Source organism: Pithys albifrons, chromosome 3 (genome assembly GCF_047495875.1).
Source record: "Pithys albifrons albifrons isolate INPA30051 chromosome 3, PitAlb_v1, whole genome shotgun sequence".
NCBI classification, from domain to species: domain Eukaryota; kingdom Metazoa; phylum Chordata; class Aves; order Passeriformes; family Thamnophilidae; genus Pithys; species Pithys albifrons.
In genome coordinates this window covers 79,587,698-79,614,714 of record NC_092460.1, presented here as the reverse complement: position 1 = coordinate 79,614,714, position 27,017 = coordinate 79,587,698, and the positions used below count along the sequence as shown (strand labels likewise).

Genomic DNA, 27,017 nt, shown 5'->3' with positions numbered 1-27,017 from the left:
TCTACCAGCCTTCAACCATGAAGATTCTTAGCTATGTCCTGGTTTACCGAAGGTTCCTGCTCATTGTTCTAACTCCGCTGCTTTTACTTCCACTTCCGCTTATCATCAAAACCAAAGTAAGTGACCTGCTTTAGAGGAAATTATTTTATACCTGTTTGTAAAGACTGAGATGCCTGGATCTTTTCCGATTTGTATAATCATAGATAGTTTGTGTTGGAAGGGACCTTGAATGAATGAATGGTATTTTCATTTTGACTCTCTTTTTGTCAACTCAGTGTATTTTCATAGAATTTTAGAGAGGACAGCTTCAATTTAAATTTCTGTACTGGATACGTGAAACTCTGAATCATATATGGTTTTCTGTTGAGAAATGTTTTTCCTATTTAACGTCATATAGACAACATTGAAAATCCTGTCCTTACCATTATATTTTGGACATTTTTAAACAGCTCTGTATGATTTACAATGAAGATGAACTGTCAGAAAGACAGCTGCATTTACTTTGTTCTTTGATGAGGGATTTTAAGTTCATCACATATTGTGCTGTCTGATGGGAAATGATTGAAGGCAATAATCTGATAAATTTCTTCTGGTTCCTAAATAGAGGAAAGTCTATGGCAGGACAACTTAGTTTTATTTTACTTGAAGTAAATTTTTCTGGCATTCACTAACTCTTGTGACAACTCCAAGCTGATGAAAAACCTATCTAAAAATGTTGTTAGTGATTCTATTTGGTGTAGCTCTGATGTCATCAGAATGAAATGGAATTTTCCTCTGATGAGTTATCATATGTGCATTACATATCACATATGACAATACATGAAACTTCAGTTCAGAAGTCCTTGCATCACAGTGGTTGTGGAGCAACGTGCTTCACACTCACATGACAGTTTCAATATTCAGTTTTCTCTTCAAAAGGAAACTCATTGGAAATTCTTAATGTGGCAGGACTTAACTGCGATTATCATTTGCTAGATGAATTGACATTTTCAAATTTTTTTCATATATAACAAAAATCTCTGTCCAAAAAGAAATGATTGCCATAGCTGATTACTTAGCTTTAACATTGTTGTTTTCCAGTCAAGTCTTCCAAGAGCCATGTTATTAAGCTTTTCCTTTCCCAGTACAAACCATCTCTGCTGCTGTTGAGTAGTTTCATACCCTAACATGTGTCATTAATAAAAGTTCAAAGCCATTTTCCTTAAAAGCAAAGATATAAACCCAAAGCTGTACAAAAGAGGTTTTTAGGGTTCTAGAAGAAACTAGGCTGAGTTCAACTCATTATATTTAGCTGTGTCTGTATTTTACAGCCAGTATTGAAGAAGATTACCCCAGGGGAAAAAAAAGGGGGGGAAAAAAAGAGAGAAGAAAAAACTCCTATTTTTCAGGAGTTTAAATAAAAGACACTAACTGAAATTACAAGTCTTAAACAACAGCTGTGCTTCTTGTCAGTCTTGCACAAAGCTTTTTATATTAGATGATATCCTTGCCTTGTTGATACTGATGAGAAAACTTCATTGATTACAGGAGAGAGAAAAGCCAACCTTTTACTGATTATGAGTTCTCCTAGAGGCTTAAAGTTTCGCTTCCATATATACAGAATTTTTGTGAATTATGGTAACTCATGGCCTGAGAAAGCTCCAGAATGACCTATATGATTAATTGCCCTTCAGTGATTAGGCAGCTGACTTTTTTCCCACATTTCCTAAGTAGAAGAATTTAAATAATTTACTGTCCCTTAGAAAAAAAATCTTTAGAACAGCCTATGCTTCATATCTTCCCAGGATTGTCAATAGCACATACTAAGTATCCTAAATTCAGGTCCTTTGACTCATATGTTTTTCAGGTGTGGGGAGTCTCCCTACCTATGTAGCTGTGATTTTTTTCTCCTGAATGATCAGCTTGTATTTTTGTTGATGCCGTTTTGTATTCTAGGAAGCAGAATGTGCATACACATTGTTTGTAGTTGCCATCTTCTGGCTCACAGAAGCTTTGCCACTGGCTGTTTCAGCTTTGCTCCCTGCCTTTATGTTCCCATTGTTTGGTATAATGGCATCCAAGCAGGTAAACCTTTTTTTTCCTCTCTTTTATATTGTGGCTATCAAGGATCAAAACTTCAAGGAAAGAAACACATGGTGTTAAAACCTGCCAGGATAATCCATGGAGTGCCAATCACAGTAGTTCTGCCTCAAGACTTGCCTACATGCTGTCTGGGTTTGAGGGGAAAAAACCCAAAATGTTTACCCACAAGCGGGGGAGGGGGCCTTCTCCACAATAATCATGCCACTCTTTATAAAATTTAAGGAAAAAAGGAATTTAATACAAGAAGGATAACTGTTCTTAACTGCTATATATAAACAGACTAGTGCAAACCGCTTCCCCAACACCACAAGAGAAAGAAAAAAAAACAACAACAAAAACCCAGCAGGTTTTCCTCCAGGAGGAAAGTTATACTTAAGCAGTGTCAAATGTCACAGTCCAGCTGGCTGTGGAGTGAGTTCCCAGTAGTTCCCAGTCCCTCTCCAATGAGACAGATGAGTGGTTAGCTCCCAGATGAACTCTGTGTCTCTTGTCCCAGATGAAGGAAAAAGAAAGCTGAAAGTGGGGAACCACCACGTGTCCTGCAAAAGCAGCTGCACACCTCTCTCTCCCGGGTCACTGCCCCAGCCAGGGCGGGCAGGCCGTGACAGTGCAGGCGGTGGTGAGGCTGGAACAGAGGCCGGGATCCCAGATGCAGGAACCAGGAGAATCAGCCACGGCGAGGAGAAAAACAGCGTCTCAGCCAGAAGCCCCAGCAGTAGCCAGCAGAGCAGCTTCCCTCCTCGGCAGCCACCACTCCCACATTCCTCTGAGCTAAGAATGGGAAGATGTCCCCCAAAACAAAAGAGACAAACCTGCCCCCTTCCAAGTGATCAGCAGTTAACTACTTCTTTTGTTAACTACTGGCATGGGCAGTTACTGGCAGGGGAGAGAATTTACATAATAATCCCAAACTACAACACATGCTTTTGTCCTTGGAGTTTGTTCATATTTCTTGAACACTTTTCTCTAGATTGTGATTCAGAGCTTAGATGCCAATCAGTGGGAAAATGCTAGTCAGATATAAAATATTCTTAATGTTACAAAGGTAGGATGTCAAACTAATGACCCCACGCACAAAATGCTGAGCATTGGGAAGGACTTTATCCATGCTTGCTGCAAGCGTGCTGTTGAATAGATGACAAAAGTAATAAAAGCAACATTTCATTGATGATTTAGTTCTTATGTGAGATGTAACTGGTGATTTTAGGTTGTTCTATCATAAGCCCTATTTTTAATTTTAATAATATGCACTTTAGTGCATTTATTCTTGCATCGTTTGGTTAAATGAAATTAAAAGCTACAATGAACTAAACAGTTTAAGTAAAAAAAAATTCTTAGTATTTATTTCAATATATTATTTTACTGTATTTTTTCCCATTAAACTGGTAATACCAAGTACTAAGATAAATTCATCATTTAGTTAAAAAATATGGGATGTTTTTGTTTGATTGTTTTCTTTGGATTTGGTTTGTTTTTCTTTTTTATTTCAGGTTGCATCTGCATATTTTAAAGACTTTCATCTGCTTCTGATTGGAGTGATTTGTTTAGCAACATCAATAGAAAAATGGAATTTGCACAAAAGAGTGGCTTTAAGGATGGTGATGTTGGTGGGTGTCAACCCTGCATGGTATGTGCTAAACAATGTCTTGAAGGACAATAACACTTGTGGAAAGCTAGGTATTTCAGAAATAATTGACTAGTGCTTTTTCTACAGTAGAAATCCAGCGGGTTTTTCTACTAAAAGTAGATATTTCACTTGACATGATTGATTTAAAGGTGATGCTTTATTAATTTGCTGAAGCTCCAAACTGAAGCTCCCTGCAGTGATTCTGTTCCTAATAAGGATCCTTCTGAACTAACAGAACAGTTAATTTGTGAATAATATAGGGGGTCCTCTTTCTTGATGGTGGTTAGAATACTTATATCAATGCCTACAACATAAAATCTGTTCTATGCTGATTATTGATTTTTATTTCAATAGTGTATTCAAAAATTTGGATATTCTCAAAAATACAAAAAGAGTTTAAATACACAGTGAGGAAAAAAAAGTCATAAAACTAAACATGTGGTGGAGAAGGAAAGACAAATTAAGCACAAGGGGTTTTTTCCTTTGTCTACATATGAAAAAAAATATCACAGGAGAGGAACTTCTCCAGCTGGATAAGGTGATGAGGGAAATGAAATCACACTCTCTGCTCACTCACTATCATCATATATCTTATGAAGTGAAAACTCTTTGCTTGCTTTACAAATGTACAGTAAAGGTTTAGGCCTACAGATGCATCTGTTAGCACACCAGTAAGGCTGCAGATAAGATCTATAGAGCAAGTTTGGCTTCACAGAGTACATCATGCTCATAACTCCTTGCCAGGAAGCAGACAATGACAGGAAAAAAATAGTCAGAAAATGAGAAACCCCAGATCTGAAAAATTAGATGCCTCAAAAGTGGTCTCACTGATAACACCACATGGAAGTGCTGGATTATTTCTATTCCTCAGTGATTTGTCTGATCTAATTTTGAATATCACATATATTTTGACAAAATGCTCCTTATATTCTTGTTCTACTTCTTCCCATTATCTTTGGGTGTATTCTTGAGCTATTCAGGTTTAGTTGTTTCAACTTCTATTTTGTTGATCACTCCTAAATCCTCACCTTTTGGCTGGAATCTTGAAAGGGAGAACACAAGTGGATGGTGTACCATGCTAAGCTGAACATTGTTGGGGAACTTGCTGTGGACAATCAAACCTGCAGCCAGGTGCTGAAGAGACCTAGAACAACTCCTGAGATTAGCTCAGTTGGTTAGAGTCGTGTGAGCTGTGCAGTCTGCTCAGAAGACTAGCAGAGAAAGGTGAATACCTCTATGCAACCTGCAAGGACTAGAAAGGGTAATAAAACATTGATTGTTTAATACATAGCAAAGAGCGATTTTATAGTTGAATGTAAATGAAATTATCATCCAAGGTTCCATGCTAAATATTTTTAACAATACTGTGGGGAAAATGATGCAGAAAAACTGAATGCAGGGGTCGAACAGGATAGGATATATTTTATTACTTTGTAATCACTTTTAAAGTCCCAGTTAATAGCCCACAACATTGTACTAAATGGTCACAGGATCAACAGTCCATCAAATTCTGGAAATTTATGATGAACAGTTTTGAAACATGTTATTGAATTTCTAAATTTGCTTTGATTTTTAAATCCCCTTGCAAGTTCTACTAAAATGGTATTTCTCCTCAGTATGAAAATTTGTATTCAGTGTCCTTATCCTGCCCAGTAATTTCTGCATAAGAAATTTCTCCTAAAAACACATTCCTGTCTGAGGACCTAATCAAAAACTACTTAAATTAATGGGTTTTATAGTACTGATGATGATTTCTGTTGAATAAGGCCCACAGCTTCTGGTCTACAGATCATTTCATCATTATGCAATTAAAAGTGCCCAGAGAAAAGACAAGGTGCCCTGCTGAGAAAAAAAACCAGTCTGAAATGTTGTTGTTATTAGCTGAAATGAAAGGCTATGAGAGACATTTTGAATGCTATTTTTACATCATAAAATAGTTGATATTATTTTTATATGATTTATATAGTGACTTCATGTGCTGAGTAAACCTTCCATTTTTTTGTGAAGCTTTTGATCAAGGCTGGGCAAAGAGCTTTACAAATTGCACAGATGACTTCTCAGAAAATGCTGTGAGACTACCATCCCTCCGCTCAGTTGTTTTCTCACTGTGGTGATGCATGGCAGGTGTTCAATGAAGTGACAGCACCTTGGAAATGAATGTCAAGAGGACTGTTCACATTTACAACTCCAAGAAATGCAGTAAAATGACATTGTGGCCCGTGTTTTAAATTTACAGTCCAGTTTCACCAGATATGACATAGAATGTTTGACTTTTCAGCCATTGATGCAATTCAGTGTATTGCACAGATGCAATTCCTATTTGGAGTAAACTTACAAGAAGTTGTGCCAAGACTCGACTAAGGCATTGTAATGACCTTCCCTTTCCCACTTAATATCAAGGAAGATGTTTATTGAAGCCCAGATAATTCCTATGCCTGTCTTGGTGTTCTGATTAAGAGCTAATTTACGTACCACTTACTGAACTGTTAATATTTCTTCCCGTAACAACTGGACTAATATCTAGAGGACTGCCAGCCTAAGAGATAACTGCAGAGTTTTGCCTTGGATTGTACAATACAAGATTAATAGTACTAGCAAGTGTAGCCATTTTTACTCTAATTTGAATTTGTGACATGCATGGTGCACTTTCTTCAAAGATGGTTCAAAGACACTATAACTCTGTAAAAATAAATGTTATTGTTTCTGCTTCAATTTATAACGTATTTGAACCTTTAACCCTAAAATATGCTAATTTCAGTGTCTTTGATTAAGATAATTTCATTTCATAAACTTCCTCAAAAATCAATTACAAGCTTTAAATTTTTAGTGTTTCAAGATTTCTGTTGAAAAAGAGTGGTGACAGGAGATGTTCCTGTAGCAGTCACAGACTCCTCTCTCCTATTCCAGGCTTATGCTGGGTTTCATGGTTAGCTGTGCCTTCTTGTCAATGTGGCTCAGTAACACCTCTGCAGCTGCCATGGTGATGCCAATTGTAGAGGCTGTAGCTCAGCAGATCATCAGAGCTGAAGCAGAAGCTGATGAGCTGGAGATGTCTTGCTCTAATGGCTCCGTGAATCCAGCACTGGAGCTGTACGGTAGGCGCACAGTGCAGCTTCGGTCTTTGCCCGCCCTCACTCAGCAGCAAACAACACACGAAATACAATTAAATGGCTGGAGGAGTACTAACATCATTACGTGCTTCACTGGGAGACTTCTCTTGGATTACTAAGTATGAGCTCTCTCATTTTCACAAAGATGGATTAAAACTGAACAGGTGCAGAAGATGGCAGTTGTATGAGAGGAGAAGGGAAGAGGCTGGTTTATCAGTCTGAAAAGAAATATCACTGAGGCTTAAAGGTTAGCAGAAGAGAAGAGCTCTTTAGTGCCTAGGGTAATGTTGGGAGAACAAATCAATCTAAGCTGGTTACCTACACAGCTGGATTGTAAATTAGAAAGATTTCTCATTAGAAGATTCAGATTCTGGGGAACAGGGGTGATGAAGGAATAGGCCACAACTCAACTATTTTTCAAATTGGCACTTACAAATGCATTCATGGGATGATGTGAAGTGATTGAATGGAATGGGACATGCTGATGGAGGCTTTCCAGTTCTGCTCCCTTGAATGCTTATCTGTCTTTGCATCAATGTCTTACAGAAAATATAGGAGAATGTGAAAACACTGAGTGGAAAGAAAAAGAAAAACAAGCTAATGGGTAATTGTTATTAATTTACTGAATTTTGCTGTAAGAATTCTTCTAAATAGAATATCTGTTTATTACAACACATGCCTTTGTTTTTCCAGATATAACAACGTGTGTAGTACTGTGTGCACAGTTGAAAAGGAAAATGAAAAAGGAAAGGAACAGGTACTTAAGGTGTCTTTTTATTATGCAGTGTAACTTAGGTTTAACCTAAATGTCACTTCTATGCAACACCATGGCATAGGCAGCATGTGAATAAGGGATATATGTGCACATGTACACACAGTTTGCTTATACAGTAATTTCATTAGCGGTTTTGTGCTCCCAGTGTATTTTACCCAAGTTAAACCAATCTCACTAAAGTGCAAACTCTATATATCAAGTGTGTATGTGTATCAGTATATATAAAGGAATTTTTGTGTAAAGACAGACAGATCAGGAAAAAAACCTGCAGAATTTAACTCTTCCTTCTTTTCCTTTGTATCAATAATTGTAGTACCATTGTAACAGCAAATCAAACCACACTGTGTACAGCTATAATACCAGCAAATTGTCTGGCTCTTCTGAGGCATCCTTGAATCCTATTTTTGTGCCTGATGATGAGCCTTTCATATACATTAATTAGTGTATATACTTTCTAAACAGAACCTACCACCTGCTGAAGCAGAGAGAAAAAGCAGAAAGGACAAATACAGTGGGATTTTCAAAGTGATGTGCTTATGTGTTGCTTATTCTGCTACCATTGGAGGGTTGACCACAATCACAGGAACATCAACTAATCTGATTTTTACTGAGCACTTCAATTCGTAAGAGACTTTATTATGTTATTTATATTCATTTAATCCAGAATTTTAACTCTCTTTTTTGAACTCTCACATACTTCCCCTAAAACACATTAGAAATTTTACCCTTTGATTTGATATTATTTGATTTTATTGCTTTTTAAAGTTGTTTGTTAAAGAGAGAAAATTAAATGCCATGGTTGTATTTGCTTTACACAGGGAAAGGCTGTGAAAGATAAGTGATTTGCTAACATATGCAACAAGATGATCATTATTTGGTTGAGTAGTACTTTACTATTTGAGTAGCTGCATGGAAAAAGATGGGCTTGTCTGAGGAGAAAGATATTACTTAACATAAATAGGACAGGCACTGTTTGACCACAAAGAGCTGTTATTAATTTCTAAGTGTAGCAGGAGTTAAGTTTGTGTCTGCTTAGCAAAGAGGATGAGACTTTCAAGAGGTTAAGCATTGCTGAAATAAAGGATTAATAAATGAAAAAGCAAATAATTTCAAACCAAGCTGAAACCTTACCTTCAGTGGAGCACCTTGTTTTGAGGTTTTCCAAAGCAATTTTAATGTTCCTTCTCATATTCAAGTAGAACTGCCTCAAAAAGAAAATGGCAGATTTCATTCCAAAGCTCTTGAAAAACCAACAGTTCTTGCTGAACTTTTTTTCTTCTTCAAACTATTTATTGACAGAAATATTTCTATTCTAATGTTGAAATAAAGTAAAATAAAGTCCAATCCTTTTGTTACCCTCCACCAACTAAATTGTATTGCACATAGCAAAATGGTTAAAGATCAGTTATTGATAGCATTCATAGTATTGCCTGGAAGGATTTTACTGTTATTGACACTGAATAACTGTAAAAAGAGAATTATTAAAATCAATCATACTTTTTCATTTTCCAGAGGAAATAGGTCTAGAAAATAAATAGTTCAGTGTCTCCTGTACATCCTTGCCTCAGGCAAGACCTGTAGTAGATAATTCAACAGTAGTAGGTAATCCAACCAGCACTATGTAACATATCATTTTAAAAAATAATTTAACCTGATCGTCTAGTCTACCTGAGGAATATTTGCTCTGGAGATGAAGAATACCTAACTTCCATATTCAGATTACCATAAATACACAAATATTCAGCCCTGTACAAACTCACTGTGAAACCTCACCACAATAAATTAGAATTTTATAATGTAATTGAATTTTTAGTATAAAGTTTTTAAGAGCTGGTTTTTTGCTCAATAAGAAATTAACACACATGTTTCAGGAACGATCATAAATACTTTATTTAGTGATACATTGCTAAATTGTTGTTATGCTCATGTCAGATTTTTCCTGCCTTGAAGTTTTTACACTCAAAAACTGATGTGGCTGATTATGTAATAAAAGGTACATAGTCATGTAATCAATAAATTATGTAACAGCACAATGTTTTTTATTTTTATCAGTTTCACTGCCACATCATTATGTACAGTTGCAATTTAGAGCTCACCTCAAGAAAAGGGTGGGACTTTCGGTTTGGTGCCTGCTACCACTTTATTTGCAGTATATGTCAGCATCATAGTAAGTATAGATAGAACCTAATATTTGCACAATACTTGAGAGAGCATTTATAATAAGCATTTACAGCTTCAAAAGTCAATATCACCATCAGAATTAGTTTCCTTCTAGCAAGACCTGAAATGCAAAACATTGGCTAATAATTAGAAATAGTCATTATAGCCTCTGTCTGGACATTTTTATTTCCATTTTACCTGATTTTTTTTGCATCCAGAAGGAAGGCTATTCAAATGACTTGAATTTTCTCATTTTAGCATTCAAAGCTCTCTTAGTAGAACTGGAGGAACTCAAAGGAAGAGTAATTTCTGTTCACAAAATTGGAAAACAGCCTTTCTTTACCTTGCCCTTTTGACTGTCTGGCATCTTTTACATTCAATGGTGATGTAATTTCTTTTAGAAAACCAAAGCCCATTTCTCCTTTTCTTAAATGCACATGGCAGGCAGAGGTCTGATTGATGGCCCACATCAGCAAACAGTATATTAAGACAGTCTCAAAAAGATAAGGTGACTGGAGAGACAATCCATCTAGCACATGAACACTACTGGAAATTAGTAATAATAATTTTTATTTTGATCAGTTTTGAATCACTTATGGAAGCTTAAACAGTACAAGTCTTGACTCTTGTCTTTTATGTTCATTGGAAGCTTTTCCATTTCAGTATATTTTCTTGTCTCATCTCAAAAAACTGCTTTCTTTCACCCTGTGAGGGCCCTCCCTTGCCTACTGAACACGCCTTAGACACACGTTAGCTGGTGTCAGACCTGTTGCTGATCCAGTAATCAAATAATTGGCACAGCTTGTTCCTGTAGTGGTTATGGAGATAAGGAAAAGGGTGGGAGGGTGAGGGAAGAGGATACCAGAGGCTACCTCATGCTGCCAGTCAGAAGCACTCTCTCGCAGCAGTGCATTTGGGCACGTCTCACAAGTTTTTATGCGTTTGCAAAGCTCAACTGAATGGTTTTTTTACTTTCATCCCAGACGTTACCCAGGTTGCCAGTGCATCAATTTTGGATCCTGGTTTATCCTTTCCATCCCTATCACAGTTATTATTCTGATGCTCTCCTGGGTCTGGCTCCAGTGGCTTTTCCTTGGGTTTGAGTAAGTAAATGGTATAATCAATAAAAGTAAAGGTAATTGATATAAAAGATAACTTGTACCAGCAGTAAATATTACATCTAGGTTTGACAGGCTCAATAGGAAGAAAATGCAGCAACAGTGATTCTGCATCCTTGATTAATATGGCTTAATCTCCAGGTGGGACAAGAATTTTCTTAAATAAGGATCCTTGACTATTTAACCCAGTGTGAATAGTCTATATCACAAATGACTATACTCCTTTATAATATGCACACATCATCATTAAATTGTGCATGTGTGTAAGACAGAAGAACTCTGAAATCTTATATATTTTGGTCTGACTGGGAGATTCATAGTCAGGAGTATGCCCTTTGTTGGAGTCAGGGATTTCTTTGAATACTTTAATATCTGAGTTGTAAACTGAGTTACTATATTTGTAAATGTGAAGTAAAAAACTTCTGCTTTTCCTCCATTTATGTGTGTGGTATGGTAGGGTTTTTGTTTCTCCACAGAACTTGGGCTTTTATGGTTTTAGAGAGGACATACTTCTTTTGTGCTGACTCTTCAAAACCTTGTTCTCCATGAGTTCACTAACATCTGGAGACATTAGTGGGACACCAATCTTCCACCATTATATGGTTACCTATGGTGCAAGAGATGAAAAGTGAGACTACTTTTAAGAAGATAGAATCATCCCACACTTTCCTCTCTATATGTGAATATTTATTGTTTCATTTTTCTTAACTGTCATTTTTCTTTATTGTTTTGATAGTATTCTTTTTAACATTGTGTAAGAGTCTTAGCCAAGAATGAAAACCTAGCTTATACTAAATACTCTGTAGGCTATTCATGTGATACAAACTTTTTCATTCCAAAACAAAGTAAAACAAAGTCATGGATGACTTTCATTAAATAGCCAAGTTATATATTTGATTGTTTCAATTACCTTCCATGATTAAAGTTTCATCCTTCCTGGGCAAATAAGCTAGTGAAGAACAGCACACATTTTGTTGCAGCCTTTGTCAGTCTCCCACTGGGCTTTGTCAGTTAATTCTATTATGCTCAGTGTGATAATTAAATGGGAAACAATGCATTGCAAAGTGACATTTTTACTTTTGTAAAGTGCTATTGGTAACTGGAAAGGTTAGACTTTTTTTTTCTGCATACCCTATTAATTCATCATTCAATATTGCTGCTTTGCATTCCAGTTTTAAAAACATGTTCAAGTGTGGCAAGAAGAAAACGGCTAGAGAAGAGGCCTCATCCCGGGTGATTCAGGAAGAGTATAAGAAACTTGGACCAATTAGGTATCTCACACTATGAATATTCAAACAAGAAAAACTAAATACAAGTGTGAATTCAGGACAATTTATAACTTGTTCTGCTTCTTCTATAGCTACCCAGAAACTGTTACACTTGTCCTGTTCATTCTAATGACCATTCTGTGGTTCACCAGAGATCCTGGCTTCATCCCAGGATGGTCTTCACTTTTCCCAAAGTAAGTTGTCTCTTTTGATACACCAAAAAGAACTTTACTGTGTCTTAACTACAAATCTTCTTTTCTTTTTAATTTTCAAAAATTAAAATATTTTCAATATTTCAGAAATACACCAGGCTGAAGTTGTATAATGAAGTGGCATAATGTTTAATGCCACAGTATCCTGCTGTCTCACCAAAAGTGAAATTTCAGGAATAAATCTTTGGTTAGAATGTTTTGATCTATTGCACATAGTGACACCCATGCTTGCATACATACAGGCCAACATCCCCTGCTTTGCCAGCCCAGACTAATGATATAAACTACTATCTGTTCATACATAACTCCCCCAACATCACAGTTCCATAAACCCCCCAAAAGCCAAGAACTATTATATTGTTTTGCTTTCTGCTACGAGTTCCCCAGGATCACCTGGTCTTTTTTCTCTAAGTCAGTTTTACAGGAACTTATAACACTGTGATATCTCCTTTTCTCTTGCTGTACTTCCTGTAATTTCAGTTCTGGTTTTCTGTGATAAAGGCCTGAATTTTGCTCTGGAGTGGTGGGAAGTAGTTGCAGGATTGGGATAAGCAAGACTTAGTGCTATTTATGTCCTTATGGATTTAACATTTATTATTGGATGGCCCAAAGGCCAGTGCTGGACTAGGATGGTAATTTGGCATTTTGTGTTTTTGTCATAAATGACATGTGAACAGGTATCCATTATGCTTTCTCTCTTTAAATACATTTCCATCATTCATGCACTTACATACCTTCCCCAGTGCTCTTCCAGAAAGCCTGGAAGAGGATGTTACAAGGAATAATTGTAGCATTTCAAAGATTTAAAGTGTAAAACAAAATTATTTTGTGCAAAAAATGTGATTAAAAAGTGTATTAAAAGCTAAGATTGTTTAAAAATTATTTACTTTTAATTATCAAAAAAATTGCAAAAGAACGTTTCCCTCCACCCCTCATAATAACAGCAGAGCAGATGATCACTGTCTCATATGAAACACTATATTCTTGAAGGGGTTTTGAAGTGTTGACCTAATCAAGCAATCAATCAGATAGCTAAGCAATTAGGCTGGCTTGGCTTCTCTTTCTGCTTCATATTAACATTCAGTGTTTAAAGAGCTATGTCTGACACTGAAAAACAGGCATTGTAAACAATCTTTCAAATTTGGGACTTATGGCTCAAATGATTTTTTCGGTCCAGAGAGCCACATATTTGGTATTTGAATCTGGCTACCATCATCTGAGGATTTTGTTCACTGGCAGGGAAATACAGAACGTACTTAAAATAAGCATGGTTACAGATTCTTTATGGAGACATTACTTTGTGAATGCCCTCTAATGTTTTCCTTGGAAGGAAATGCAAGCATGTGTCATATCACATTAGGCTGAATCATGTTATAGCTTGGGTGAGGTAACCTGTAGAGGAACAAAGCTTTTGTTATACCCTTTAAGGGGAAAAAAACATTTCTTACTATTCAGACTTTGCCAATTTCTAGATTTCTTTCATTTATTAATCAATTACATTAACAGGCATAAACCCAAGCAATTAGGTTTATATTTCCTAGAGCAACAAAAACTCAGCCAAGATACATGAGTGGGGCAAGGGTCCACTGCAGGTACAACTGGGAGCAAGCCATCTTCTTGAAACAATCCAGCCAAGAAAAACAAAAAGCCACAACAAAGAAACAGGAGAAAACCCTCAAAACATAGGAACTTTGTTTCTGTCACTGTGATGTGACTACTGGGGGCTTCTAGCAGGGCAATAAACTGTGGCTTATATCTCTCTCACACTTGTTCCCTAAGGTCCCTGCATATAAACTTGTTCAGTGTTTTGAATTTAAGTGTATAGATAGACACGTGCACAACTTCCTTAAGTTTGTGGCACAGGAAACAAGTATAAGGAAATATTCTCCACCCTTACAGAAATCTGACGGTACTTGCTTTCCACAGGATCATATCCTGCAGTCTCAAGCAGGCCTCAGGGACCTTCTGTCACCTCAAGAGAGCTTTGACCTTATGAAGGCCACAATATCAGAGCTATAAATATCTTTGAGACTCTCTCATATCAGTGAGTGAGTCCTGTTAGGTGGAAATCATACTGCTCTCAGGCTCTTATACCAGAAAGGTCTGTCTGATTCTTTATTCTAACATACTGAAGATCAGAAGAGCTATGTTGTTCTCTGTGTTAAGCCCAGTAGAGATTTATTTTATTATAACATAAATTTCCAGAAAGAAAGAAGGCTCAATGTGAGGGTGGCAGAGCCCAGGTTCCTCAGTTTTTGGAATTTATTGCTTTCCTTGGTAGTCTGTCCTGCTGGATCATCATCTCTGTTAAACTAAACAAGACAAACTCACATCTTGATATCTGTCTGAATACAGCTTCCAGTTACCTGTTTTTGTCCTTCACTGTTGGAGTAAAAACTTTTCAGTGATTTCTGCTTTAAAAAAAATATATGTATATAATAATCATGTCTCCTTATAAGCTTCTTTTGAAAAACTAAATGAAATGGTTAAAGTTTTGCTTCAAATAATTCTTGTCACTCTCACCATCCATGTTCACGTTCTCAGCCCCTTGTATGTGCTCTCACAAATTACTGCATACCCTTTTAATGGGCAAACACTGATATTTTTTAAATCCCAGAAATATTGGTATTTAATTATGGTACCTTCACACTTTTTAAGCTCTACTTTTTGTAATGTCAGCCAATTTTAAATCTACATTTGTGCTGTATCAGTACTGAGTAGAGCTCATTTTTAGCAGCTTTATCAGAAGCTTTTCAAAAATAAATTACCTTTACCAAAAAAATTTGTAAATCTATTAAAGACTAATCCTTCTTTTGCTGTCTTGCCCTGTGTCTGTTATTTCCCTCTGGGAGCAGACTGCAGGATGTTTTAATAAATATTGTATAACACTATAGAAAGCAGCAACAGGGTAAAAATACCTGTTTCCTCCCCATCTGTTGACAGCACAGGATCACACATCATTTCTGCTACAGCAGTTTCCTTCTATGTCCTGGCCTGATTCCATGTGGTAGGGTATATTAGCTTCAATTAGAGGACTTCCAGGTTGGCCTTTGGCCAGGACTTTATGCAACTCATAAGAAACAGTAAGTTCAACACTGGGCTGCAGCTGTTCTCTGCAAGTTGGGCTTCCCTCCCTCTTCCTCAGATTATTGCCTGAATGTACTCTCTCTTTTTTTTTTGCATGGTTTATTGCTTTCTTTATTTCTAACACAAGACCACTATGTATTTTTTACCCACAGCCCTGTTCTCTACAGTGATCTTAATTGCATGTGTGTCATGTGAGAAATCCTGAATCAAGAGGTTTTTTGCTTTCTAATAGCACAATCAGATTTGCAGTCTTATAAGCAGGTAGATGTGGTTTATGTAATTGTATTACAGCTAGGAATAATGTACTTTGAAAAAATTTTATCTCATTCTGTTTGGAATGGCATCATGTGCATGTCTTCATAAAAATATGACTAACAGCATGTTGTGTGTGTCCTAAGCAGGTTTTCTGAGAATGGTGTTTTGCATCAGGAAAACCTCCTGAAGACCCTTACAAACTCAACCCTTCTATGAAAATGCAGCTGCCTAAAAGAAACTGGCAGTATGAATTGTTTCTATATCTAGATCTTGCGTTCCTTCACACTCCTAGCAGGTTTTAAGAGAGTGCAGGATAGGATCCTAGAGGAAGAGATTTTGGATCTTTAGACCTGTGGCATCTGGTTGTAGGCTAAGGGTGATATATAGGCAGAACCCTGTGACTATATAACCATAACAATATAATAAATTTTTTTCAAAATGTGTTTTCTATGCAGGCAGACACTAGGAAGCAGGAGACAGAAAGTATTAGAGAATTACTTATTTCTATGGCAGCTTCATTTTGTGACAGTGTTAGCTAAAACTGGTTTTGATGTCAATGTGCTATGCACAGTAAGCTTTTTTGAATTTCATTTAACAAAGCAAAGGCATCTATCAGATTATGCATTTATAGCATATAACCGGGCAATTTTTTTCCTTTCAGTGAATAGCCCTTGTTTAGCACAAAACATTAAGCTGTTGAGAAGATCTGCTGGGAAGTTATTTTTGGACCTACTGTAAACCATATTCAGAAAAGCATATGGTCTGAGGCTGAAAGAACAAATATATTGATATATTAATTCAGAAAATCTTACAGAATAATTTGCAGTAAATAAAAAATCCCCAAAGGTTAAGAAAATGTTTGCTTTAACTTTCTTCAGTAAAATTTTTATTCATTTTAACGGTCATCTTGACTGAAATAAGAGAGACTGGAAATGTCACCATCTAACAGTGTGTAACAGACTCAGACAGATGTGTTAAAACAGCCTTAGAGCTTAGCTTTGCACCTTGCCTGATCTTAGGGCTACTCTGTACAAGTTAGAAGGATATTAAATCAGTTTAAGAAACCGTAGTGCAAACAGTTCTCAGGCACTGGACATGATCTAAGCAAATATGACCCTTGTGACTATGACCCCAGTAATGACAGCCATATGAGGATGATAATAAAGCTCTGCTGCCTTTCCTTAGCTACAAAAACATCACCCTTTCTCTATGGCAAAATAACACATGCTTACTCAAGATGCTTATTTATGAATTTAGAGGGACTGCAACAAACATTTCTACAGATGTGGGGAGCTGACCTTGCTGGTCTGCCAGGTGTCTACCAAGTTGCTCTCTCACTGCCCCTCCACAAGAGGACAGGGGAGAAAATAAGGTCAAAAAGCTTCTGAGTAGACATAGACAGGGATATTGCTTATCAGTTTCCATCCTGGGCAAAACAGAATTGATATGGAAAAAATTAATTTAATTGCCAGTTCAAAATAGAGTTGGATAGTGAGAAACAAAGACAAAAACCTAGACACTTTTCTTCCACTCTCTTTTTTTTCCAGGCTCAACTTGACTCCTAAGTTCCTTACACCTCTGCCTCTTTCCACCGCACCATGTGGTGCAAGAGATGGGGAACAGAGGGTTCCAGTCAAGTCTACAGCAGCTCTTCTCTGCTACTCCATCCTCCTCCTCCTCCTCACTCTTTCCCCCTCCTCTTCCTGAATATATATATTTATGTGGGTTTTTTTCTTGTTAACTTCTCCTTAGGTATAAAGGCTATATTACGGATTCAACAGCTGCCTTAGTAATAGGCCTCCTGTTCTTTATTATTCCAGCAAAAACATTGTCTAGGACTTCAAATGGAGAAAACAGTTGAGTATATTTTGATGTAGATTTTATTACAATAAGTTATCTAAGATGTTACCACAAATATAACTTATTGCACTGGTTAGAGGAATGGTGTTAAATAATAATGCTTAAATAAAAATACAGGATAAAATCTTACTGGGATATAAAGTATCCCTGGCCTGAAGTCAGTGACAACAATTATGCAGTGTGAGTGGCAGGAGCAAGTGCTGTGCAGGAATCTGCTGCCTGCAGCCCATCACCACCAGTGGAAACCTTTCCATTGACTGCAATAGGCATTGAAATGGGACTGAATGGGGCAGGGTTGGGTTATTTTAAAACATTACTGCTTAATTAAGGTACCCTATAAAATTAAAAATGGTACCTGAGTTAATTATCATGTAATTTTTCCTCTTCAAAATAGAATACTCCCTAAAGTATACCTCTGGCTTGTCCTCTTTATGCATTCAATTGTGCTGAAATCAATAGGATCTGGGGGTTCACGGAGAATACAAGATCAGAACTGAAATGAGCCTAAGTGAAACAGCCTTTGCACAGCAAATCTGTCTGAACAGTGCAGTTTTATTGAGTAAATTAAACTGTTAGCCCACAGCTATCTTCCACATACAGAAGGAGGGGGAAGGGGCCAACGCTCTACTGGTGGAAAACATTACAGCTGTAATGCCTCCAAGCTATGATCATTTTCCTCAGCTGAAGATCTGTCCCAGGAAGTGCAGGTTGTTCCCATCAGAGATTTTGCTCATGTTACAATTATGAGTTTTGCCGTTGAATTTTTCCCAAGTACTTCCTCAGAGAAATTATTTCAAGAGCTTGTCAATACATTTTTAAATGTTGGTTGGGGATTTGGTTTGTTGTTGTTTTTTTTGTCTTTCTCTAGCTGTTTTTGGTTACACTCCACTCATTACTTGGAAGGAATTTCAGTCATGCATGCCCTGGGAAATAGCTATTCTTGTTGGTGGCGGGTTTGCACTGGCAGACGGCTGTGAGGTAATGCAATTTATAGAAGACACTGAAAAAATAACATGACCCACATAATGAGCAATTCAGACATGCAGTGAACTCACAGTTATTCCTGTTTTAGCAAGTTATTCTGTATTGAACAGGATAAATGTGATTAATATTCAAGACATTCAGAAAGCAGGCTTACAAAAAAAGAAGTTTCCTTTGTCTTCCAAGACTATGCACAATGATGGCTACTCTTTGTTATGTAATGTAAACCGGATGGCAGTAAGAGCTCTGAAGACATACTCTTTCCAAAGCCTTAGGGTTAATGTCACTTGTCACTGAGGTACCTCTCATAGAACATGATGGCTACTCCAGTATATCGAGAAGGTCTAGACCCAGACTCTGGTTATGAAGCCAATATATGCACATTACCATTTTCTGATAAGACTCCTCTAACTATCTTAGAGGTGCAAATATAAATAAACGGAATGTAGTTTGCATGGACTCCTATATAACATCATTGAATTAGAAAAATGGGCTTAAAAACATGTGGGAGGAATATGGATAATGTTTCAAATTCCTCTTTTACATAAATATTTCGCAATTAGCAGATGAGCAAAGTCTGTTCTATACAATTTTTAAAATTTTCCTTACAGAGACTTGCTAAACATAATCATATTGTTGTATTTCTTATGCAGGTTTCAAAACTTTCTGAGTGGGTAGCAAGTAAATTGACCCCTCTAGGATCATTACCTTTGTGGCTGATTATCCTGATATCTTGCCTTATTGTCACTTCAGTAACGGAAGTAGCCAGCAATCCAGCTACCATTACGATATTTTTACCCATACTGTCTCCTTTGGTGAGTGTAAAACCAGTTATTTTTAATCATAATATGTTCCATCATCCATTTAATAATACAGCTGCTCAAAGAACCAGTTTTTAAAAGTCTCCATAAAATACTTCATGCAGTTTTTTTTAATATCCTGTATTGTGCATTGGATACTTGTTTGTTTAAGCTATTTCTTACAAGAGGTGCTGAAAATTTAGTAAAATTCGATAAAGGTTCATGCTATGTTTTAAACCCAGTCAGCAACCAAGTACCACACAGCTGCTTGCACATTCCCTGACCAGAGGGATTTGGGTAGAGAACTGGAAGGGCAAAAGCTAAAAAGGCATGGGTTGAGATAAAGACAGTTTAACAAAGAAAGCAAAATCTGCACATGCAAGCAAAGCAAAACAAGGAATTAATTCACTGCTTCCCATGGGCAGGTGGGTGTTCAGCTGTCTCTAGGGAAGCAGGGTCCCATCACACATAACATTGCTTGGGAAAAAAATTACATCACCCCAAATGTTCTCCTGCTTCTTCTTTCTTCCCCCCTACTCTATACACATGATGCCATGTGGTCTGGAATATCCCTTGGGTCAGTTTCAGTCACGTGTCCCTGCTGTGTCTCCCAGCAATTTCCCACTCACTTCCTAGTTTCCTGCTCAGCAGGAACAAAAACATCTCTATATTACCAACATTGTGTTTGGCACAAATCCAAAACATACTAGTCACTGTGAAGAAAACTGAGTCTACCCCAGCAAAATCCAGCACATCAAAATTGATGCTGTTATTATTATTTGTGAATAGCTGAAGCTCTTAAAAAGGACAGCTCTTTCAGGGTTTCTTCAGGACCATATCTTCAGCAAAAATGGTTAACACTGAGGTCGTCTGCAAAGAGGAGAGAGGGCTAATAGCTGTGCTTTATATGTAATTTTCATTTCTTCCATCATTAGCTCAATTCTGTCCTTTCTTCTCATCATTTTTATCAAAACACCTGATTCTTTCTTCTTCAAAACTTACCGATTGTCTTCTAGTCTGTCAATTTTCCTCTTGGCCAACCTGAACACATACTAAGACCTTTTCCCTCTCTTTCAAAGAAATCAGAGCTCTCTTTTCACAGAATCATTTAGGTTGGAAAAGACCTCTCAGATTATCATGTCCAACCTTTGACTGATCACGACCTTGCCAATTAAACCATAGTACTAAGTACCCTGTCCAGTCATTTCTTGAACACCCCCAGAGATGGTGACTCACCACCTCCCTGGGTAGTCCATTCCAGTGTTCAACAACTATTTGAGTGAAGAAATTCTTCCCATCCATGTAGCCAGCCCAGTTCCCTCTGCAGACCCTTCCTACCCTTCAGCATATCAACACTCCCACCCAACTTAATATCATCTGCATTTTTACTAAGGCTTCACTTGTTCGCCTCATCTAGATCACCAGTAAAGATATTAAACAGGATTAAACCCCTCACTGAACTCCTTTTGTGAACTATATGCAAACTCTACCTTTCTTGCAGTATTTTTTTGGTTTTTTGTGCCTGTGTAATGTGAGCAGCCTTTGCAATAATCTTATTTTATGAACTCAATTGCAATCAGAAAACATCAGGTATGAATTTGAAGTTCAGTACCTATTCTGAATTAGAACCACCTTTTCTCCTCTGAAGTGGTCTCGGATATAATCTTAAAAAATCAGTTACCCAAAAAGGTTATTTCTCACTATTTAAACTGGCAGTTCTATTCACAGTTCACTTGTCGAGATATAAGAAGTTTGTATTTACGTATTTAATTTGGTAAGTTCTTCCCTTGACAGCTGTACTCTCTTTTATTTTTTGATAGGCTGAAGCCATTCATGTGAACCCACTTTTCATTTTGATACCTGCCACCTTGTGTACTTCCTTTGCATTCCTGCTTCCTGTAGCAAACCCAGCCAATGCCATTGTATTTTCATATGGTCATTTAACTGTTATGGACATGGTGAGTTTTAAGGCAAAGTCCCTAGAGGGGATTTTTAGCATCTTAAAAGTTATCTTCAGTATTTTGATGTAAGTTTCTGCTTTCTTTTTCCTCTTTTTTAGGTGAAAGCTGGTTTGGGCATTAACATCATTGGAGTTGCTGTAGTTATGCTTGCAATTATGACATGGATAGTGCCTATATTTGATCTCTATACTTACCCTAGTTGGATACCAAACATTCCATCTGCAAATGGCACTGGGCTGTAAAAAAAAAAAAAGTTTATTTTCTTTTCTCACATGTGGTGAACCACTTAAAATGTTTTTTTGTCACCACAATGATAAGGTCTCCATTACTATAAATGCCATATTTCAGAGTCCCTGGGACTGACAATCCAGTCTGAGAGTCTGATCAGGAGGAGTGCTAGACTTTCTAAATATCAAAGTTAGATCAGATTTCTAATCTAGTTCAGCTAGTCTGAATTTTTATATCTTCATTTTATGAAGGAAAAAAATAAATGTGCATAGCCGTTATCAGTGACAGTTTGCCCCCAATCTTAGGATAGAAGAATAATGAAATGTAGATTCTATTATTTCAAATACATATTCTTGTTATTTCTTATTTGGGGTTATCAGAGAACATACTGGTTTTCTGTGTTTTAAATTCAAACTCTGTTTGAAACAGTATTGATCACAAACAAAAGATCAGGCCTGTACACACGGTTCACAGACCTTTCAAAAATGCAGAGAATAATGGAGAATAGCGGCATGGCCACTTACACAGCACTTTATCTATTAAGCACCTTGTAACCTGGAAGGAAACTACATACTTAAGCATATGTTTAGTCTAACTCCTCCCAAGACCTCACCAGAACATGTTCTTGCTGTTTAGGAAGAAAATTCTCTGGATAGACATGTGTTGATAGATCTGAGCTGATCTATATGAGTGGAGACTAAATTACCATCATACCTCTCTGCCTAAAGTTGGTATATATCCCCTTGATGAATGAAACCATCAGACAGAGTGCTGAAGATTTGACTCTCAAACTGTCAATCAAGTGCATCTTTGCCTGGAGGCTCATGGTCTCCACAGGACAGGTGGCAGTTTAAGGCTACCAGACCATGTTAATGTTGTAATATTCTAAACACAAAACAACACAATGTAGTCAGAATGGAAGTAGTAGTTCAAATATATCTTCAGATAATGATGTTCTATTTGGTTGTTACACATTTTTCACCAAAAGGACCATAGCTTTACCTGCTTGGAAGACCTGTGATGATTTGTAAAAAGCGTGTAGCTAGTAGTCTGAATGAAAGCTGCATTTAGCTTGGACCATGCCTTGAAACACTTTTATGATAGTTGCAAACCTTAATCTGTCTTTGACAGATAGTATAAATTATCCATTTTTCCTAACTACAGCCAAAAAATGCTCTTGATTATTGATTAGATGGTTTACATTTATTTTTGATAGTGCATACTTTAGAGATGTCAGTCATGACTGCTACAATGCCAGAATACAGTGTATAGTATTGTTGCCTATGTAGTTTGCTTCCTTTAGCTACTCGTTCCAGTGAATTATTAAAGAAGCACTTTTTCTTAATGATGATCATTTGGTGTAAGTGGTTGCTGTCAGTGTACGTCACCACAGTTCTACACGTGGCTGAGGCTGCTGTCTTTTTAGGATAGCTAGCTCACCTTTTTTTGTACAGTGACAAAATAAGGCTATGGCCATCACTAGCCCAATCAGGAGCTGCTACTATGCAAATAATGTTAACTGATCCTCTGCAGTAATGATTATGATTACAGATATGCAGCACTTGGCTAAATGAAGTCAGGTACCAGAGGGAAATGTTTATGCAACTAACTATTCCAAGATACAAATCTTGGATTATATTACATGGTATTTTCCCAGAAGAATGTGCAGTGGAGGAGCTCATGGCTTGTGCAGGCCTTTGGTCCTGCAGCCATAGAGACGAGAAACAGCTGACAGTGCTCTTCCTTTAAGGTTCTCAGGTGTCACCTTCCAATTCTGACAGTAACTTCCAGATTATTCAAGAGCAATGGAAACAGTGAATCATAGAGTTTTTCAAGCGGAAGTGATCTCAGAAGACCAACTCTTGCTCAAAACAAGGTTAGCACTGTATTCAGACCAGGATGTTAGGGATTTGCCTAGTCACATCTCGAAACTTTCCAAGATTTAAACCACACAAATTCCCTGGCTAATGTTCTCCAGTGCTTTACTGCCCTTGTGGTGAAATATTTTGTCTTTAAACAAAGGAAAAAGCATATTCATTTTAGGCGAATAGACTCATGGTTCTCTCTTTTATTTGGGATAGATTCTTTTCTGTTTGTAAAACTGTTTTTTTCCTTTTTAATGAAAAATGAAAAAGGGAAGACTGCCCTCTTTGTGGCATTACGTTCACCACTCCCAGTGGATGTGATATTTTCAGTTTCCACTGGTCTGCTCTGCAAAGTATTATAATTATGTGTCAACTGTTGTTCAGCCAAAGGAAATTTGTTAACCACTTCTGAGCTGTCCCAGAGTTTTACTGGTGCTCGTAATACAGAATTGGCTACTGTAATCTTAGCCTTGAATATAGCAATGTCTACAGGGGCCCATGAATGCACTTCACCCTGAAATCAGGCTTTGACATCAATATTCCTTCATGAAGTTGCATATCTTTATGGAAGAAAATAACCATTTTGCACCATTTAAGAGAACTCTTCAGAAGTTATCAACTGTAGTAAGTAATACAGTTTTCGGTATAATCTGAAGCTCAGTTTGTGCCAGATGATTTTCAGCTGTTCATTTTATTTACTTTTTGGCTTATTCATAGAATCATAGATAGTATGACAACAAAAGCTCATCAACCCTCACATAATTCAGACCATATGATTTCTCTAAACTATTTTTTTTCAGGACAGAAAATGTGGTTAAGTATCTTAGTAAACAAGAAAAGTCAATTTTTTTAAATGACGGATACACTTTTAAAAACTCTTTTTGCTAACATTGGTGTATGCAGTGAAGAATACTCAAAGAGAGAAGGGAGAGATTTGCACAGGAAGTTAGTCATTTGTTGGGTGGTATGTTTTTATAATTTCTCAAAATGAAATGCAGAATTATATATAAACTGACTTTCAGTGACCAGCATCTTAACTGTGTTATAATGTACCAAATTATTGACAAAAATAAATGATCAAGCATGAGATTTTTTGAGAATGGATCCTGTCAGTAAGCCAGGGGTGAATAAACAAGTTGGTAGTAGCAGGAAAGTAGAGTCTGACCAGAATTTTTAATTTGCTTTCCAGAAGTTTAAGGAATGGGTCAGGCACAATCTTTGAGATTGTTTGTTATTATTGCTGCCTTTCTTTTTAAAGCTTTTAGGAACCTTTTAAGTAAGAATTTACAACACTGCAATGCAGGGATTAATATTGCTAGAACTTTCTTACCTGAGAGCATGGAAATGGAGGAAAAAGAGAATTTCAGAGTGTGGCTCTCTGGGTACCCAACAGATGGATTTGGTTCTGACTGCAGGCACAGAGCATTATGTTGACTGCCAGCAGAAACACTCTACATATGTTGCTATTATATTCCTTGCTTTGACCAGAATTTGTAAGTATTGTGACAAATGGTGGAAATGCATCTAAAATTATTTTAAGAGTTAATATATATCTATATGTAATATTTGTAAATTGCTTTGTGCATAACTTTCATATAAAATTGTGTTTTTCCTTTGTCTCAGATGAGTTTAAATAACCTATTGTATTAGTACACAAGTAATATTTATGACTTACTATTTATTTGTGATCCCATTTCTGATGAACTTGAAAGAGCCTTTGCCACGTACTTCATTGGAGAGATGTGCCAGGTCTTTGTTCTCCTGTTCTATGGCCATGCGATACTTAATATATTTTCACTTTGCTTTTGGAAGATGTGCATTTGGATTACCAGAAACCATAAACCATGTGAACCCTGGAAAAAGCTTCTTGACTTTTCTATTGGTGAGATCAGATAGTCAGATCAATCTTGCAGTGTAAATCCCCTTATGTACTTTTAGAATGAAATGACTGTGTTTGTTTACTTGAGGGTCTTGCTTGTTTAAAATCAATCAGCCTATAGCTTGAGGGCTGACTGAGGAGCAACACAGCACAGCAGCTCAGGAAGAGTGCAGCAAAAATCCAGCCACTTTATACCCTGGATTTTACAACTTTTTAATTATGTGTAGATACCAAGCCACTTTGCATGCAAATAACAACAATGAAAAGAAGTTGTCTATTATATGTAACTACTAGCAGGTCCAGAAAGCTTCTGGTGACCCCTTAGGTGTCCAGAAGTCTAGTCCTGCCCCCTTTCCTGCCCCGACCTTGGCAGCCCACAGCAGGATGCCACTTGCCCTGATGGGACAAGAGTACCTGGGGCTGAGGATATCTCCCAGTGGTCAGGTCAGCATATGCATCAGATTGCTTTGTAGCTATTAGTCACAAATGATAACTTCTATTATCAGCTTAGTTCTTTTTCTCTGCAAAGTTGATTTGATGATTTATGGTTTTAACAATCACTGAACTCTTGTCAGTGTTATTCTTCAATACTTTTGCTTTTTGTTTTTGGAAGCTGATGTATGTTACTCGCACAATGTTCAGTTTCTGTCCACCTTTCCTTTACAATACCAATCTACTATTTTCAAAAGGAATACTTTCCAAATGCTGTACAGTCCAACATGTATTAATGATATCTTAACAAGAACTAATATTTTGGTCTATGAAGAAAACTTATTTGTCAATAAAGGTGCCTGAGATTTCTTAAACCTTTTCTATCGTTATGTCTCAACACCTGATATACATGACAGTGAAGAGTACCTGCTGAGGATAATTTAAACTGGCTGGATATCAAAAAAGTCCACTTTTAAAATAATTTTAAAAGGAGAAAGGTCTTTTAGCTTTAAAAAAGCAGTCATAGTAAAAATTCTGCTCTCTGCTATGTACCTCTACAAACACAGAATTATTATGTAGCAGTTTTAAACATTTCAGTGCTTCATTAGAAATTAGGAAATCAGAAAGCAATGCATATACTTATGCAAAATAGTTCATCAGTGCCTGGTTTCTGATTCAGGAATGATCATTTTAGGTCAGGATACTGAAACAGACCTACAAGGATGGCTAGAAGAGTTACTTCCAAGCATTTCATTTAGTCATCTTTTAGTAGAAGGCCTCACATTCCACAGTCTTCAGCTCTGGCAAATGTGGAAACTTGGGTGCAAATTTCAGATTGCTGACCTAATTTCTCAAAACTCCTCATGTGAAATAAAACCAGGTACCACAAGAGGGCTGAAGAATCAGCAAGCTGATACACCCAAACCATTCAAAATAAAATTCTAATTAAAAGCATGGGCCACTTGCTCTCAAGTATCAATCCAAGAATGCTGCAGGGCATTTTTGTGCATCTTGCTTCCTTCACTTAGAAATTTTCATTTTCATACTCCAAAACCCTCTAACAACAGAGGAAGCATGAAAAGTTCTTTTGCGATCCTTCCCCAAATGCTGACTAATTTGAACCCATAGCTTTGACATCACAGAGAGACCAATAGTACCAGGCTGTAAGATGCCTTCTCCTCCTGAGAGATTGTATATCCAGCAGAGAAAAATTTCCAAACCCCAAAAAGAGGGCTTTAAGCACACAGAACAGGCAATCAGCTGTAAGGGGAAGTTCTGGGTCTGGCAGCCAGGACCACAATCACACATTTGCCCACT

General features: G+C 37.0%; 1 protein-coding gene across 1 annotated transcript; it reads left to right on the top strand.

Moving 5' to 3' along the window:
• On the top strand, positions 1-26,054 carry SLC13A1 (solute carrier family 13 member 1). The gene is made up of 15 exons (XM_071552506.1): positions 1-116; positions 1,936-2,064; positions 3,573-3,709; positions 6,617-6,804; positions 7,366-7,423; positions 7,513-7,576; positions 8,057-8,217; positions 10,738-10,857; positions 12,045-12,143; positions 12,233-12,334; positions 17,447-17,550; positions 18,423-18,532; positions 19,189-19,350; positions 21,156-21,293; positions 21,395-26,054. The coding sequence occupies exons 1-15, from the start codon at positions 18-20 to the stop codon at positions 21,536-21,538; spliced, it is 1,815 nt and encodes a 604-aa protein (XP_071408607.1). The 5' UTR covers positions 1-17; the 3' UTR covers positions 21,539-26,054.
• Positions 26,055-27,017: the final 963 nt, after the last annotated feature.